At 43.6% G+C, this 18,879-nt stretch overlaps 1 protein-coding gene across 3 annotated transcripts in view; it reads right to left on the bottom strand.

Moving 5' to 3' along the window:
* MGAT5 (alpha-1,6-mannosylglycoprotein 6-beta-N-acetylglucosaminyltransferase) overlaps positions 1–18,879 on the bottom strand; it is a 370,454-nt gene that overhangs the window by 143,756 nt on the left and 207,819 nt on the right. For all 3 annotated transcript variants that reach the window (XM_004265434.4, XM_033420274.2, XM_049712683.1), the window contains exons 5-6: positions 14,604–14,680; positions 13,488–13,577 (exon numbers count right to left, since the gene is read on the bottom strand). In XM_004265434.4, the coding sequence (XP_004265482.1) occupies positions 13,488–13,577; positions 14,604–14,680 (167 nt within the window). The remainder of the gene's footprint in view (positions 1–13,487; positions 13,578–14,603; positions 14,681–18,879) is intronic.

The raw sequence follows: 18,879 nt of genomic DNA, 5'->3' as shown, positions 1-18,879 counted from the left end.
TGCGCAAGCAGGGTATAGATTTGTAGTCAACCCCACACTAAATAAATAACAAAATGTACACAGCAGCATGTCAGGATAAAAAATGTCCTCCTGAAGAGCACGATAGGGAAAGATGAAACACGACTATGAATAAAGCGAACCAACCCAAAGGAGAGACATGAGTGAGGTCAGGTAAAGGAGAGTACATTCACTCCTCTGCCCTTAGAAGAATCTTCTGAAATTTACTCGCAGGAAAATACAGTCCAAGGTGATCTTCTAAAATACTGGCTTCCCTACAGAATACTCAAGACTTTAATTCCTCTTTGAAACTGATCTTTATCTCAGTTCTTCTTACTTTAAATCACTGGATAATACTGGGCAAGATTTCAAGGGCAACCCTGAAAGAATGGGCAATGGAGTCTGCCTATTTGAGCTTTTAGCAAGAAATCTTAGCGTTACACATTCACTCATGATGGAGGAGAAACCAATTCTGAACGTCCTGACACAGGAGTACAGTGGGTTTTTAGGGTGGCTGTTTTTGTACACAGTGATAGGATAACTGGTTAACGAAATAATTAAATTATACATAAACCAATTACTCCACAGGGAGAGGGGGAAGAAACAAACACATTTCTTTCTGAAACCTCGGAGGGTTACCAGGATTGGAAGAAAGCCAGCACCTGCAATAACTCCACCTACTGAAACAAAGAGCCCTCAAATCAGCAACATATTCCTAAATAAGAACATCGTTAATAACACTCAGGGAGAACCTTGCTCAGGGCTAATAACTCACCCTCCTCATCCCTAACTGTTTTGTCTGATCTACCTTGGCTCCTTCAGTGAGTCTAACCACCCAGCACAGCATCCTACCAAGACAGCTGGACCCCAGAATGAGCCCACTGTCTTTCTGATCTGGAAGCTCTTCTATGTCAACTCATTCTTACCATTCTCTTTTCCTGGCTCTCAGAACCCTAGTGTCCTAGGTCTGCCTGTGGTCATCTTCCTTCACCTACTGCCTTGGCTATGCTTTTTTCCAGCTGTGCCCTTGGTGCTCTCCTTGGGACAGGATCTGTGGCACCGGACCCTCCCACTGTCTACCCTGACCTCTACCAGACTCCTGCAAGCTGGCAAGTCCTCCATCAAGCCCTGTGCCAGGGAAGGGACTGGACAGCCTTAAAATAGTCCACAAATCACCACAGTAAGTCTAAAAATTGAAAACCACCTGAGTTCACGGCAATATGTACACAACAATCGATAGAGGAGCAGAACCATGACTCTATTAACCTTCGATCTGAAGGCGAAACTTCTACAGGAACTAATCTTTTTAGTGCACTAGATTCAGGCTACAAAACGAAGAGGCAGCAGAAACAGAAAAGACCAGCCAGGCTAGACCTTTGGAACATTAAGATGTCTTTCACAGAGAGGGCACAATGAATCACTTTTCTTGAGCAAGGAGATCTAAAATTAACCAATTTTATTTTTGACATTCCTCCTCCCAATGATGTAAACTTCTTTGATCTGAGAAGGTTTTACAGCTTCATCACATACAATGTGAATCAAAGCAAAATTCCTAAACAGACCTCAAACTTACTTTCAAGTTCCGTAGGATGGACAATTCATTACATTTAAGAAAAAAGAAACTGCTTATAGAGATTCCTACAGCTCAAGTTGGAATTTAAAGGGGGAAAAGAAGAAAATTAGAGCAAAAATGAGGAGATTTAACGTATATATGTGTGTACTTCGGTGTAACTGGTCTAACTCTCTGTAGTAATGTTCTGTTCTTTTGAAAGAATAATAATCAGACTCCATTATGGCCTCTTCTCTCATGCTTAATGTGAAAGGTTTTGCTTTAATGGATCACTGACATAGAATTTCACGCAATTCTTTTCCTAGAGTAAGTGCAATCAAAACTAAATGCGCAAAATGCCTAAGAAAAGTCTGAGGTTGTCTCTGGATATTGGCGTCATGGGTCCTTTGCATTTTCTTCTGTATGTGAATCTTCATATTACGACTTTTTTTTTTTTTTTTTACAATGAACATTTCTTAAATAAGTTTTAAAGGCATTACATTATATAGGCATACAGTCATTTACTGAAGGTTTACAGTTCAGGGAAAAAAATGAACTTGACTGCATCCCATCATTTAATCCCCTGAAGTGCCCTATGACGTGGGTACCATTGCCAGGTTACAAGTGAGGAAAGCAAGGCTTAAAGGGGCTGAGAACTTGCCAAGGTCCACTCACTAGTGAGCAGCAGGGCTGGGTGATGACTGAGATCTGTCGGTTCCTGGACCAGGACGTGTCAGAGCCACCGTAAAGGCCAAGCTCAGTGAAGGGTGAGGATAAGAGAGCTGCGCAACGTGGAATCCACCAAAATGAATTCTATGCCCAACTCCACAAACAGCTAGGGGGATAGCCTCAAACCATTTGACTTTCAAGTTTTCTCATCTACAAAATGAAGGTGCTGGCTTGGGTGACCTCTTAGTAATTCTATTAGCTTTAAGGTCTGAAAAAGATGGTTGGACATCATCCTGTCAGGCTAGTTGGCTACATACCAAAAGGATACCATTGACTATATCTACTCATTTGATCCACTGATGATACACACATATATACATCCACACAGATTTGTTGAACTGATGACATATCAAATGTAGTTACTCATTAAGGGGCATGCTTTTAAAAAAGACTTCTTTACTGCACGCCACTCCCCTCCCTGGCCTACTCCCCTGTCTCAAGTTTTGAACAGGAAATGCACATGGTAAAGGATGTCCACACATGTGAGTGGCTCTGCTATCCGGGCTCATCCTCTCCATCAAACACCTGAGATGATGAATATTTGGGCCAAATTGCTTATTAGGAAAGGTTGTGCCTGTGGGGTGAGTAGAAGACGAAGAAGAAAAGCGACAATATGCTAGGAGCCAAGCACTAGGAAAAGCGCTTCACACACATCATGTCCTTCGGTCTCCACATAATCCTCTGGGCAAGGCCCATCATGACAGATAAAGACAGAGGTGCAGGGCAGCCCCACAGCTGGGGACGGAAGTGCTGTCTGTCCTGCACAGGGCCGTACACTTAGCAGAGAAGCCAGACGTGTGGTTCCTGCAGTCCCACGAGCACAGTCCAGCCTTTGATATTAGAGTATGATTGCCTAGATCTTCTCTACAAAATCCTTCAGAAAGGGTTTACTCTGCTCCTATTGCAGGGCAGTGCTGGAAGGGCCATGAAAGTGATGGCAACTCCCTGCCTGCAGCCCTCGCCCCTGATGTCTCTTCCGCGCATAAGGCGCGATCGTTTCAAAGCCTAAAGTGGATTACATCCTACACTAACTCAGACCCTTCAGTGGCTTCTCCCCGCCCTCAGAATAAAACCCAGAATTTATCCTCAATCTTACGCTGCCTGCCTCACTACCCCCGTCCCCCAAAGAACTCCCTTCCAAGTCCAAACACACGCTAGGCTCGTTCTTACCTCGGGAGGGTGGCCAGGTTTGTGAGGGGAGGGGAAAAGATGCTCAGTTAAATTCGAATTTCAGACAAAGGATGATTTTTCTTTTTGGTATGTTGCATGCAGTATCTGTCATACACTCGCAGTTAAAACTTAAATAAAACACTCTTTCCCTGAAATTCATTATCATTAGGTATCTTGTATTTTACCTGGTAACCCCATACCTCAGCGCTTCTGCATCTGCTCTGTCTCTACCTGAAACACTTTTCCTTCCAGAGCTCCCATGCCTGCCTGCCTGCCTGCCTGCCTCCCTCCCTGCCGCACTATACTCCAACTTTTCCTCTGAGAAGCCTTCCCTGGCCACTCTACCTCCTTACTCTGTTTTTCCTCGGCACACCTACCACATGTGGAAATGATCTGACCCATGGGTTGACTGCTAATTGCTGTCCCATCCGAACGTAAGCTCCTTGAGGACAGAAACTTCAGCTGGCCTGTCTCCTCGGTCCCCAGTGGAGGCCCTGGCACACAGCAGGTCCTCAATCGTTACTTGTTACACAGTAAACAAAAAAAAAAAATCAAAGACATGACTTGAGTACTTAAGGTATTCATGATAAGGATACTCTTTTCCATTTAAGTGACACCTATTTTCATCATTTCATTAGAACCTTTCAAAATACCCTGAGGGAAGCAGGGCAGGCTTTACCTTGACTTCGGTGGGGAGAAACCAGTCTGAAAACTCAAGGGAATGTTCTAGGCCACACGGGTAGGAGTTGGATCCAGATAGACAATCAGGCCCATGTATTTTCTTTCCATTTTTCCATGTAAGGCATTTTATTTCAAATACAGCAGTTTGTACATGTCAACCCCAAACTCCCAATCTATCCATATATTTTCTATAATATGTAATGCTGCCCCCTACCACGGGAGGGGTGGCAAGAATATCACAGAGAGTATGGAACTGATCGTGTGCAAGAGAGACCCGAGGGCTGGGGAGATCCGATACAGGGCTACTCAGGATGTTAGGGAAGACGCAGGACTTCAAGAGAAATTGCTGTAAGTTTTCAACATACCACAAACCAGTGGGGTTCTAATGACAGGATGTCAGAGTTTCAAAAATCCATCCCAAATCTCTGTGGGATGAGACCTGTCAATTTCCTTTACACAGGAGAGGGAGCAAACGAATTCCTCCGTCGTGAATCACATAGATAATACAGAGAGATGCTTCTTACATTGCACAGTGGAAGAACCGGCCTCACTGGGCCTACATCCACACTGAGGACACAAGAGCCACAGTCACCCCATTTATAAAGGTAGTCACATTCCAGTGACCAAGGACAGAGTTCCTCTTTTGTGGTCATGTGCAATTTCGCCAGAAGCGTAGATCCAGGCAAATAATGCAGAGTGACAATAAGAATAAAAGCTGGGCGAGCAAACTGTGCCTTCCAATATAATTGGCTCGTTCCATTCTAATAGTCTAACCTGATCCCCTGCATTCCCTTATAGATAAAATATTAGAGAGCATTATATTAAAATTGTTAATAAGTGCTCAAAATGCCCTTGCTTCATGTCTCAAATTTAATGTTCTTAGCAGATTTTAATGTTACAAATTTACAATAACGTTTTCTTCGAGATTAGAAAGGTGATAGCTGGGGAAGTCACCCACTTAGAACAAAGAGACAAAAAAGCTATTGACTATTTTAAAAAATGCTTTAAATAGAGTTATTCATTCAACAAATATGTGTGCCAGGCACTATTATTCCTGTGAACAAAACAGACAAAAAAATCTCTCTGGAGATGACTTTCCACGTACTTGCTCTTAACGTTGGATATCGATGGTCACCCCAGGACCTTTGCACTGAATTGTTCCCCCGGCCTGTTAAATACTCGTGCCAGACATCTGCACCTCTTACTCTCTCACCTCTAATTTGGTGCTCACATGTCCTCCTCTCATCTGCTCAGTAGGGCATATTCTGAACACGTTGTCTAAAGCTGACACCATCACTCCATGAGGCCCCTCTCAGTTTCATTTTTCTCTATAGCTCTATTGTAATCTAAAAGATATGTATTTTATTTTTTGTTGCCTGTCTCTTCCTACAAAACATAACTTTAAGAAATGTTTCTTTTTGTTCACTGTCATATCCCCAGCACCCAGAAAATAACAATAGCAATGAATTCCCCTGGTACCCAGATGCTGGACTCTAAGTGTCATTTCCCACTAAGAGGAACCAAAGGTACTTAGAGAAAAGGCTGATTCTAGGTCTAGGGCAGAAATTATATAAGATGAACCTGGAAGCTCTTGTCATACCAGACGAGATCAAAACTATTAAAAACTCCTAGGTTATGTCAAAAGGACTCAGAAGACAACGTGAATTGGCCCCCACCGGTCAAAGAAGGTATAATATGAGAACTAGTAAGAAAATAATTGGAATGGATCAAACATACCAAATATGTTTCAATCAATGAGTTCATAATGATGGTAAAAACCAACAAGCATACAAACAAGCAGGCAAACAAACTACTAGTCACCAGTGGAAGATGCCAGGAAATCAACAGAGAACTCAAGATTTCTCTTATGAGCTGTTCCGCAGGGTAACCAAATATCAGATGAGGACTCATTTCTCTATACAGGGTATTCCTGATATATTACAAAGGAATCCCTGATGAATCCAGGCAGTGATTATCAATGGCTGCTAACATCCCCCAAAGAGAGAGAACCAGGCATTTATATGCCTCTTAATAGACGTATTTAATACCACCCACGAAACAGTTTTGAAAAATATATTAAGCCTGACTCTGATCAAACCTCAGCTCTACTATCAATTTACAGGAAGTACAAGGGGCAGGGAAACAGGTTATACAACAACACGGGGATATAATCGTCAAAATTCAGAGGACAACAAACTCTTCTAAGGGCAAAGTTTCTTCAGCGAAAAATCACAAGAGGAAAAAAATAAGAGATGAAAGGAAACCTAAATTAAAGGGACTTAAGACACCAACAATGGTAATTTATGGTCCTTGCTTGAAACTCTGTTCAAATAAATAAACTTTAATTTACAAGAAATGTGAATACTAACCTGATATTTGATGATATTAAGGAATTCCGTAATTTTTAAAATATGGAATGGTATCAGGAGCTATAAGTTTTAAAAGAGCCTCTTTTAAAGGTACGTAGTGAAACATTCACAGACGATGAGATCTTTGGGATTTGCTTCAAAATAATGAACTGGGGGCTTCCCTGGCAGCGCAGTGGTTGAGAGTCCGCCTGCCGATGCAGGGGACACGGGTTCGTGCCCCGGTCCGGGAGGATCCCACATGCCGCGGAGCGGCTGGGCCCGTGAGCCATGGCCGCTGAGCCTGCGCATCTGGAGTCTGTGCTCCGCAACGGGAGAGGCCACAACAGTGAGAGGCCCGCATACCGCAAAAAAAAAAAACAATAATAATGAACTTGGAGAGGTGTCAATGAATGAGATTGGCCACGAATTGACAATTATTGAATGTGAGTCATGGGCACGTGGGGGGTTCCTTATACTCATCTCTTTTACATATGCTTGAAATTTTCCATATTAAAAACAGTTTAAAACATAAAACTTTACAAATATTTTATTGGTATATAATAGAAATAAATGATCAGAGACAATATTTAAAAGTTTGTAAAAGAACAAATTGGAGAGACTGCATCAAAGCCCCAGTCTGCCACATGTATTCCAAGCAGCAAAGAGGTGTTGGTTTGGGGTTTGGCAAATCCTGCCATCTACCCTTAAATTTCTGTTTAAGGTAGAGGTCAGAGTAAGAACTCTCAATCTAAATGTTGTAATATGTGAAAAAAAAAAGAAATAAAAAGATATAAAACTAAATGTTGTAGTATATGAAACTACGGACAAAGAAGACGTGTCACGAGGAGGATGAACTTGGGAGAAGGAAGAGGTGGGGGAAATTGAGAGATCAATCAGGCTGATGAGAAATGCTGTTCTGTAAACTTGGGATTGTTTTAAAAAAATCCTTTTTCTAAATATGTCTTAGAATTCAGGTAATAAGAGCCATGAAAACACATAGATGAAAAAGATAAAAGTAAAGGCTGAATTCGAGAAGTGCAAAGAACACGATCATAAATCTCTGTCACCTCCGGTACCGCCAAAAAAATATTATCTCACAGAAAGTATATTTCCTATGTCAAGGGCTAGACATTTGAAAGGTGTGTGTGGGTATTCTCAGGCAACAGTCTAGTGGCATTTTTAAAGTACTCCCTGACCCGTTGCAAATGTTAGTTATATTTTCTCATTCGGATTTCTTCCTGCAACCTAAACAGTCAATTCTTTACTGCTGCCCACTTTGACAAATTAGTTTGTGCAACACCATTTCCAAGATATCTTTAGCAGCCAACACAGCCCATAAATCCAAATCATTGTACTGGTTATTAGGATTTCATTTCATGCTCACATTCACAAACATTTAAGCTTTCAACCTTTGCTGCTGGACATTAATCTTGGTATTAATCAAGGGATTAAGTACGCTGAATTTAAACTCAAGGTTAATAGCATGCTCAGTCAATATTAGTTTTACATATTGCCAAGGGCGAACGGAAAGAGGAAGAGACCTTTATGCCTGTTGTTTCTGAAATATAAGAAACAGATTCATGAGCAAGGCATGAAATTGCTTCTTTTGTTCCTTTATGAGGGAGTCACACACAGAGGCAGGAGCGCACACACACACAGACACACACTCACTCACTCACTCAACCAGTCCAAATCGGCATTAGAAGCAATAGCCTGTACACATCCTAAGATCTAGCAATCAATCACTGAGCAATTTGATTATTTCAGAGCAACTATACTTCCAGTGGCAACATAAGTGCTTTAAAAAAACAGTACAAACAAATTAAGAAGTCTGGCAGGGTATGATGGTTGCTAGTTGCTAGAATAATTGTGTAAATACCAAAAATCTGTGGGAGTCAAATATATCAGCGCCATCTATCAACATAATATCAATAGGGGTAAAGAAATTTATTCTCAATTTTGTAAAAGCTGATAGCAGTAAAAGGCTCTGCAGAGGGCTAAGTTAATAACACCTGAAACAATGACATTTAGAGTAATTACTTTATAGGGTCTTGTGTCTATAACGGGAGTAGTTAGTTACATGGCTCACAAAAACAGACACAGAAAATGAACTGCTCGATGATCTGGAAATGCAAGGCTGCTTAACGTATCATTCTTTCAACCCTCACCACTTGCAATGGCTAAGTACCTGGTTTCCATGAGTTATATGTTCAGGAGGATTGGCACCGTTTCTTTTTTTCTTTTTTTTTTTTGGCAGGGGGGATAAAGTATTAAAATTATGAGTATTAAACTAGCAATGAAGACTGATTAATGGAAACCAGCTAACTTAGAGCCATATTTCAAACACAGGTGGATTTGAGCATAGAACTGAATGCAAAGGCAATGGTGACAAACGACTTCACTTGAGTTCAGCTTTCGTTTGACGTGAAAGGGAAACAGGAATGGTCGATGCAGAAGTACTAAGCAACTTAACCTCTCGGAGCCTCTAGGATGCGGCTCTCTACTACTCAGAGATGGGGAGAGGTTGAAATGACGCTGTGTATTTGAGGTGTCAGGCACACAGTGCAGCTCAGCCATGTTTCATTCTTATTGTCTGCCACTCAACAAGGGCAATGACGAGACTTTTAGCATCACACCCAGTCCCTAATACAACATCAGACATACGACAAGCATCCGTGGGGATAATGGAAGGGGAAACACTGACGGCTTTACCTCCTGGGATTTCCCATAAAAGGCTGGGAGACTACAAGTTGGTGAAGGTAAAAGCAGAAGTTTATACTCCCATAATTCAGCAGAGTTGGCACACTGAGACAACTGGGGGAAAGAAAAATGCAGGAAGAGCGCTATCTCCTAAGACTGGTCTGAATCTAAATGCCTCAGTTCAACCGGTGACTGACTATAGAGGAGACATTTTATTTCATGTCCTCTTTTATATCTGTCAAAGCTCTGCAGTTAAACATAGATGGAAACAAGAACTGGCTCTTCGGTGAGGATTAAGAAAAGAAAGTCACCAGTACATCCACTGATCAAGTAAACAAATCAAATGAAGATGTCTCTCTCAATCATTTTACCAATTGCAAGAGTAACCAGGCATACGATACAGGTTAAATGAAGTAACAAAAGATGGAAAGAAAGCAAGAGGAAAAAAAAAAAACTAGACAAAATACATCACCACAAAGCCATAGATGTTGTCCAGGATTTACAGAATACTAGAACACAATTAACTGGCTTTAGGAAACATCCCTAATAATTTCATGTAGCCAACGGCAGAGGGGTACTGCTGTTCCATGCATCCGGTTCACGATTTAACTGTGAACAAGTTGCACATCCTGACAAAGGAAGTCAAGGGGAACAGCTGAATTTCTGTTACCAGAAGCCTAGGGATCTAAAATTAAATGAGACTGGTGAATGAGAACCAGAAATTGATTCCAATTCTAAGACAGAATCAAGGTCCCACATAAAATGTCACAGGCTAAGTGACACCCCACAACTGTACTCAAATAATGGCAATATCAAAAACCTATCATGTATAGACACAGAAAAGAAACTTATGGTTACCAAAGGGGAAAGGTGAGGGGGAGGAATAAATAAGGAATTTGGGATTAACATATACACACTACTATATATAAAATAGATAATCAACAAGGACCTACTGTATAGCACAGGGAACTCTACTTGATATTCTGTAATAACCTACATGGGAAAAGAATCTGGAAAAGCATATATAACTATATACAATTGAATCATTTCGCTGTACACCTGAAACTAACACAACATTGTAAATCAACTTTATTTCAATAAAAATAAATAAATAAATAACCACTCCCCACAAAGAAGTAAAACAAAAACAAAACCCAAAAAACCTATCATAAAAGTGTCAGTTCTACAAATTGAGTATCATTTATTTGCCAGGTTCTACTCTAAGCATGCTCCCATATAGGCTCAGGAATTCTCACGGCAGGATCCTTTAAAAACAAAATTAAAACATATGATAAAGGAAGAAGCTGAGGCACAAAGAGGACAACTTTTCCAAGAGCACAGTGTTTAGAAAGCATTAGAAACAGAAGCTTAAGTCAGCTACGAGGCTCTAAGGCAGTACTGCCTATTCAAGTGGCCATGTTGGTTAAATTTTCCTCTCTTATAGGGTCCCTGTTAAGATGCTTTGATAAAATGGAAAATTTTTTTAAAAGGCCAGAGTTTCAAGGTCATTTTCAGATTAAAACTTTGAAAAAGAAGTTCCTAGTTCTTTCCCAGGACCCCTTCCTGGCTTAATTACCTGTATCCATGCTTCCTCTTCCATTAGACTTGAAAGATAATGAATGCGTAGCATGGTGCCAAGTAAATGAGTCCTCAGTAATTGTTGACAATCAGTGAATACAATAGATGTTCAGTAAGTGCTCACTGAACTGAATTCAGTGTTGCAGAAAGAAAGGTCTGATCATTTGCATAAGAAGAGAGTAGAAGAGGCAAATGAAGTACCCTTCCACATCCCGAAAGGAGAAAAAATAGTTAAAGGTTCTGCAAGGAAACACCCAGGCTCCAATATGAAGTCTACATGATCCATCACATCTTTATGCGGCCCCATCTATCCCACACTCCTCTCAGTTTACCTGCACCAGAATCTCCCTTTTCTCTCATCTTAACTAGGTCCTTCCTTCCCTGTCGGTAGGGGTAGGGTGGCGGTTTCAAAGGAAGGGAACCAGGGCATATATAATTACAGCCCCTGTCCACCTGGACCATTCTCCCACACCTCCCCAGCTCCGGCTTGGGAGATGGAGATCCAGGCTGGAGTGAGCACGTCAAATCCTCTTTCTCTCCCTTCACCTCGGCAATCCTCCCTGAGATGCTGGAAGGCATGAAATGAGCTCAGCTTGTCCATCAGGGAGCCCAGTTAGACTCTGGCTAAATTCTATCAAATGGAAATGGGAAGAAAACTTTTGAAAATTGAACTAAATGAGGAACTTGTTCCTCAGGGCAGGAAAGGTGCCTCTAACTGACTTCTCACTAGAGTGAAGGTTCACCCATAGCCCCAGGCCCTGCTCCTCCGGAGAAGAAAATGAGGCCAGCCCCGGGCCACCCAAGCTCCAAACACACTCAAATACATGCTACAAAGTCAACTGGCCAGCAGCCACCTAATGAAGTGCATCACACACCCAACCTCTCAGTGCTTTTCGTTTCCAAGAGGCATTTTAACTGTCACTAACTCTGACGGTTCCCATGATGGCCCTGGGGTGGCCGTGGAGCAAACCTTGGCAAAAAAAAGTCTGACTGGATCTTACAGAAGAAAGAGAAGTAAGGGTGCGGAAGAGGGACAAACCCCACAGATTCCAGGGCCACATGCCCTACAGCAATACTGGCTTGGCCTCCATCCCCAAAACTGTCCCTGTCACCTTATACCAGAGAGAAGAGGTACCTGAATCCCACAAGGGAAACTATGGCAAAAACATTTCATTTAGCTTCAAAATGGAGGCATTCTCCTTTCTGCATGGCATCACCAGGGAGCTGTTATTGAACTACTGATTAAACAGCAAGAGAACCAAAACCAGGGGGCGCGAATCAAAAAAAAAAAAAAAAAAAAAAAAAAAAAGGCAGTCAAGAGCCTGCCAAGTGCACATCCTCAGAAATTAGCTGGCGTCTGTTTCACAAGCCCCTAGGGCTGCTGCCCCTGCCCATAACGGGGGTGGGGAGGTGGGCAGCCGCTGAGTTTTCATTCCCTACTCAGTTCTCTCCCAGTAATTGGCGTTGGATAAAGTCTTAACCCCACCCTACCCCCTTAACCTTTCTAAAGGTGAAATGGAGATCCCTAAAGCATGTAACAAATTCCATGTGGTCTGTAAAATGCCCTGTAGCCCTTAAAAAAAAAAAAGGAAAAAAAGCTGCTATTTAAATTCAAGGGTACAAATGAAGTTCAGATAAAAAGGGGAAAAAAAGTAAATAATTCAGCCTGTAAGTAGATAGCTAACTCAGCCAACAAGCATATGAAAATACGCTCAACATCACTAATCATTAAGGAAATGCAAACCACAACCAGAGTGAAATACCCCCTCAAACCCATTCAGAGGAACGCTAAAAAAAAAAAAAAAAAAAAAAAAAACAGAAAATAACAAGTGCTGGCAAGGATGTGGAGAAGTTAGAACCCTTGTGTACTGTTGGTGGGAATGTAAAATGCTGCAGCCGCTGTGGAAAACAGTTTGGTGGTTCCTCAAAAAATTAGAAATATAATTACCATATAATCCAGCAACTCTGCTTCTGGATCTACACCCAAAAGCATTGAGAGCAGAGTCTCAAAGAGTTATGTGTACACCTACGTTCATAACAACATTATTCACAATACCTGAAAGGTGGAAGCAATCCAAGGGTCCATTTGACAGATGAATGGGTAACAAAATGTGGTCTATACACACAATGGAACATATTATTAAGCCTTACAAAGGAAGGACATACTGACACATGTACAACATGGATGAACCTTGAGTACACTATGCGAAGTGAAATCAGTCCATCACAAAAAGACAAATACTGTACACTGCACTTATAGGAGTACTTGGAGTAGTCACGGTCAGAGGCAGAAAGTAGAAGGGTGTTTGCCGGGGCTGGGAGAAGGGAGGGAACGTGGAGTTCCGGTTTAACGGGAACAGAGTCTCAGGTTGGCAAGATGAAGCATTCTGGAGATGGATGGATGGTGGTGACGGTCTCAGTGTGAACGGACTTAAGGCCGCTGAACTTTACACTTTATGGTTAAGAAGTTTTACTACATTTTTTTGTTAGGTGTATTTTACTACCTTTTTTTTTTAATTGGGAAAAAATTAAACAGTGAACTCAGACTATTCTTCCCTCAAGGAGAAAAAAAAAAAAAGTCACGCTACTTGGGGACAGAGGAGAGTCACGCAGAAGGGAATCACAGGCCCTTCGTGGGAAAACAATACCATCGTTTTTCAGCCTTTCAGATACCAGGCTCAGCTACAGAACAGACCGTCCACTCCCACCCCACAAAGCCACAAGAAGCTACTCACCTCACTGAGGTAAATAAAAAAAGAGCAGGTGGACCCATCCACTCCGTATTCTGCGTAGCAGGGATCCGAGCGCCACATATCTTTCATCCACTGAAACAACCAGAGAAGGCGAGAACGCCGATGAGCAGCCTGATCTCTGTGGCCAGGCACACCTGCCAACAGAGACGGCGAGGGCTCGGAGGGGGAGCGGGCTGGCTCAAGCCGTGGCCTGAAGCTTGGGATCCCTGGGCTGAGGTCAGGAGACAGATGCTCAGCTCTTGGACGATCGTGGCTTGAGCTGGGCCTTAGCAGAGGCCTTTGGAGTGGACAGAGGCCATGAGACACACCCTGCAGTGCAGCCCGGGAGAAGCAACGGCAAGGAGCGTTTTATCAAGAGCAAGTGCCTAATGCAGTGCCCCGGCATCAGAGTCCCCTCCCCGGAGAACTACAGTTTCACAAGCCTCGGCACAGTGCCTGGAAGAGAGCGCACGGACGAGGGCAGGAGCTCAGCGTGCGGTGAGTCCCAAATGGAGGCTAGGTAAACGCCCTGTGGTTTGGTCTCACCATCCTACATGGTGCTTGAACACTAACTTTTCTCTGCAAACCACTGCGAAGGAGAGTGGTCTCCCCAAGGGCTGGCCGTATAAATGGGATGAAAAAAAAATGTTAAGAGTCAAAGAGTGGCCAAGAGTGTCTGGGTACTCGACTGCACATGCAAATGTGACATTGAAATCTCAATCTGGAGACCTCACAGCAGAGGCCTGGGGCAGAGGGAAGGTGGATACTAAATAATGGCAGCCCCTTGTCTTTGGCCCTTGAAGGATCACCTGCTGGAGGATGGAAAGGGGGTGCTAGTGACAGCTTCAAAGCCACCGCAGGTGCCTGCAATGGCCCAGCCCTTTCAGTCTGACCACTTAGTCACTGTTGACTAACCCCACAGAGCTGGCATAAGCAGGGAAGGGTTGTCATGGCCACAGCCCCTAACTGGCAGGACTGAGGCGCCCCTTAAATGACTCCCTTAAAGGGCTCGCTTGCCCATGTGTATCGCTGGGGAGAAGAAGGGAGGGTGGGGGAAGCAAGGGGCTGTTCGTGCAGATTAAGGAGGATGGGGACGAATGGACATCGCTTCTGCCTTACCTTAATTTTCCCCTCGCAGTGGGGGTAGCCATCCATAGGAGGCAATACGCATTTTTCTTGAGCTCCATTAATGATATCTGAAAAGGAGGAAAAACAACAAAGGATACTATCAAGTTTATTGCAAGTGAGGGTCAGAGAGAGAAAAGGAAAAGAGAAGTCTACCCGGGGAGCCCCTCCAGCTGACGACAGTTCTGTCTGGTCTGCAGGGAGGACCTGACCCAACCAGAGCCCACCTCCAGCACGGCCAGAGACCTGTGACATGCATGGCCCAGCCGCAAAGGTTGAGCCGGGCCAACCAGAGTGCTTGCCTGAAAATCTGCAACTGGGAAACTGAGAAACCATATGAGTGGGGGGCAGGAAATGAAGTCATGAGATTAGGAGGGTCACAGGGCCGGCGAGGCCAGGCTAGGCTATGAGGACAAACTGAGGCCATGAGCAGCTTCAGGAACACGTGTGCTTATCACATGGAATCTAAAAAAGTGGTACAAATGAACTTATTTCCAAAACAGAAACAGACACACAGACATAGAAAACGAACCTATGGCTACTGAAGGAGAAGCGGGGGGAATCAATTAGGAGTCTGGGATTAACAGATGCACACTACTATATATAAAATAGATAAATGATAAGGACCTGCTGTATAGCACAGGGAACTCTACTCAATATTTTGTAATAACCTATAAGGGAAAAGAATCTGAAGAAAATAGATATATGTGTGTGTGTGTGTGTGTGTGTGTGTGTGTGTGTGTGTGTGTGTACATATATATATATATATAAAAATAACCGAAACTACTTTGCTGTACACCTGAAACTAACACAACACTGTAAATGAACTATACTTCAATAAAACAAAACAGACATGCGCTTGAGCTGAGGCAGCCCACAGGAGAGAGAAAGGCGAAGAGAACCATGTGCTCAGAAAGCCACAACATGCATCTGCAAGGTGCACCTTCTTACAGACCCGGTTCTTAAATTTCCACCAAGATCTCCTTATTCTTCCACTATTTCCTCCCAATAAACTCCCTTTGTATTAGCAAGCTAGAGTAGATTCCTATTCCTTGTAACTACAGAGTCAAAACTGAAAAGAATGCCTCCCAGAAGCTTTAGTGATGGACAACAGACAAACCAGTAAACAAGTGAACAGCAGTGTAAAAGGCCTTATGTTAGGGCGGGGCAAGGGAAGGACACGCGGCTTCCCTGGATCCAGTGACATCTCAGCTGAGATGTGAAGATGAAGGAGCGAGCCAGGTAGAGGGACAAGGTAGAGATGGTGTTCAGGAAAACATCCAAATGCAGGACCTGGTCTGACTGGAGTGAATTAGTACGAGGTACTGAGAGGCAGCGTCCAACCAGAAAGGCCTCAAGCACCAAAATAAAGACTCTGGTCTTTGTACTAAGGGCCTGGGTGGCGGAGCACTGAAAAGTTTTAAGGAGAAGATAGTTACGATCAGTGTTTTGTTTAGGAACAATCATTTCAGCTGGAAAGGCCGACAACCCTAAACCTACATGCTTCTGTTTTTGGACCAACTATATTTTCTGCACATGCTTGGAAAATGTCCCAATTATTCACTGCTGACAGTTTCCTATACCAAGTACTAATCGGAAATTAGATCCCAAACTACAATATCAACCTAAGGATAACTAGAGTGTAAAATCAATATCCTCCTTTTCATAGGTCGGAGGCAGTGTCTGTTAGTTGTTAACATGGAAGACAGTTTGTTGGAGGCTTTGTTTCCCCATCTGTAAAATCGGAATAACTGCACCTCTATTTCATCCAGGTCTTATTAAATATTTAAGTTAACGTTTGTAAAAAAGCCTGGTCTGGCCCTCCCATCACATGATACCACAGACCATGGCAGGTGCTTAAAAGTTGGCATTTGCTGTATAATTCCACGCAACTTTCACTCACTATACCCAGGAAAGCAATATTTCAAATGCACATGCTTCTGGAAATGCATTCTCTTCGTTTTTAAAATAAATGCAGGTTTGAATGGTGGCTCTCCCTAAAGCTCCCCTTCTCTCTCATGTGTACGGGGACAGCCAGCTCCAGAATCCACTGACAGACGGGCTCCCTCACCAAAGAAAAGAAGTGCTTTCCAATGACTACTGCTCCTATCACTATTTTAAATTCCAATTTTGTTTACTACTTAAGCAAGTAAGACGCAGCAGAGGTTCCGAGAAATTAAGCAGAGTCCAAAACAGCCGAGGGTTGGGATAATCAGACATCTGAGATACTCAGGGGTAAATTACTCCCCTTTCTTTACACACAAGAGGTATTACTCTAGTTCCAGATGTTCAGAGCCAGAAGTTATTGAAATGAGGTGAGCTGGAGGTACGGCAGTGCGGGATGAAGAGAAATCGTCGAGTGTTAAAATAAACCAGCAGGTCCGTGAAGGCTGCAGGCAAAGCCTAGTTGCTGGTAGTGTGGGTCCTCTTCATTTAAGAGTTTCAAGAAATAAAAAAATGTTATGCTAAGAGTCAGCAAACTTTTTCCATAAAGGGCTGGACAATAAATATTTTAGTCCGGGCAGGCCACATGGTCTCTGTCTGGGATGTAGCAGGAAAGCAGCCACAGACGACAGGCAGAGGATGGGTGTGGCTGTGTTCCAATAAAACTTTATTTACAAAAACAGGCACAGACCCCGATATTGGCCATGCTAAGAGACTCCCCAAATGAGGATCCTCACTTCTGCAAAGACCTGCTGAACTAACTTTTTTTTTTTTTTTTTGGTACGTGGGCCTCTCACTGTTGTGACCTCTCCCGTTGCGGAGCACAGGCTCCGGACGCGCAGGCTCAGTGGCCATGGCTCACGGGCGCAGCCGCTCCGCGGCATGTGGGATCCTCCCGGACTGGGGCACGAACCCGTGTCCACTGCGTCGGCAGGCGTACTCTCAACCACTGTGCAACCAGGGAAGCCCTGAACTGACTTTTTAAAGGACATCTGCAGGCACTCCCCTGTCCGGCGTGCCCTTCCTGTCACCCCTCCCGGTTCCCTCCACCCATTTAAAGCCCCTCCTCCTTTAAGACCTAGCTCGAGCATCCCCACCTGAAGAGAGCCCTGATCCTTCTTCTCCATCCCCAGGCTGAGTCAGGACCGAGTCAGGGCTGAGTGCTGCCCTGCGGCTTCTGGCCCTCCCACCACAGTGAGCAATCCTGTTCTCTTGTTCGCATCTGTTCACCTCCCCTCCTAGGAGGTGGGAAGGTTACGTCTTTCTGCTCCATCACCAGGCACTCAGTGAGTGCTGCTGGGCTGAATAAACATACGCATGTTCTGCCTGCCTCCCCACCATCCCCGGCCTGACCCTTGGGCTCAGGGAGAATGAGTCTGAGCTGAGACCCCTGCTAGACCAGCATTTTTTGCTCCTCTTCCAAGCAGCAGTGTGTCAGCTAATCCAACAGGGGCTCCTCTGCATTTCCATGATCTAATGAGGAATTTTCTCATTATTTTGTTACACAGTGGTGGGTTTGAATAGACAGTGGCTTCCAAAAGTGTAGTTGGATGACTTGAGGCTCTGGGGTGGAAGGGATCTGTGAAAGGGAGACCCGGGAAGCGCCATGGGGCCGAGCTGCTCACAGAATCCAACCCCCAGTAAGTAACCTGAACAAGACCCTGCATTACCTCCCAGGCCCTGAGGAGTTTCAGCACACCCCACAGGACAGCTCCCGGCCTTGTTTCCATCACAATGACAAAAACTCAATGAATCATGTTTTCATTCCTTTGTGTCCACAGAAGACACTTCTACCTTTGCAAGAGCCTCCACCTAAGGTTGGTTAAAAAAACCCACAAAAATTCAGGCCAAAAGATGTCAACGTGACGGCTTTTCAGGGGACACTTAGCTTAATGAGGCCCCTCCCCACAAAAGGTGTCAGGATTCTGCCAAGATACATTACTAGAAGGCTCTCCCTGCTGTTCACCCCACCCTCTCACACAGGTCATCTTTTTTTTTTAACGGTGAAAGGGCAAAGGAAAAAGAAGATGTTAATGTAAGCAAAGAAGCTCAGCTCTTCTACTGTTTAGGAATCAGTTTCATCTCTTACCCTCATACACCAGCCCAAGTAGCATCTTGCACTGAAAACTTCACCTCTGAACTGATTATATGGTACCGTCAACCAGGTATTAGAAAAAAGGCAGGGTACCCTAGGTGCAAAAAACTCTGTTGTTTTATCAGGGTAGTAGGAGGTCAAATATTAGGTTTAATCTAAGAGAACATTTTTCTTATTATCAAAAATGCTTACAACTCAGGAAGAGCACATGTACAGCAGGAGAAGTGACGA

This window comes from Orcinus orca, chromosome 7 (assembly GCF_937001465.1).
Source record: "Orcinus orca chromosome 7, mOrcOrc1.1, whole genome shotgun sequence".
Lineage (NCBI taxonomy): Eukaryota > Metazoa > Chordata > Mammalia > Artiodactyla > Delphinidae > Orcinus > Orcinus orca.
Note: the sequence above shows the minus strand (reverse complement) of the source record. Positions and strands in the feature narration are given on the sequence as shown.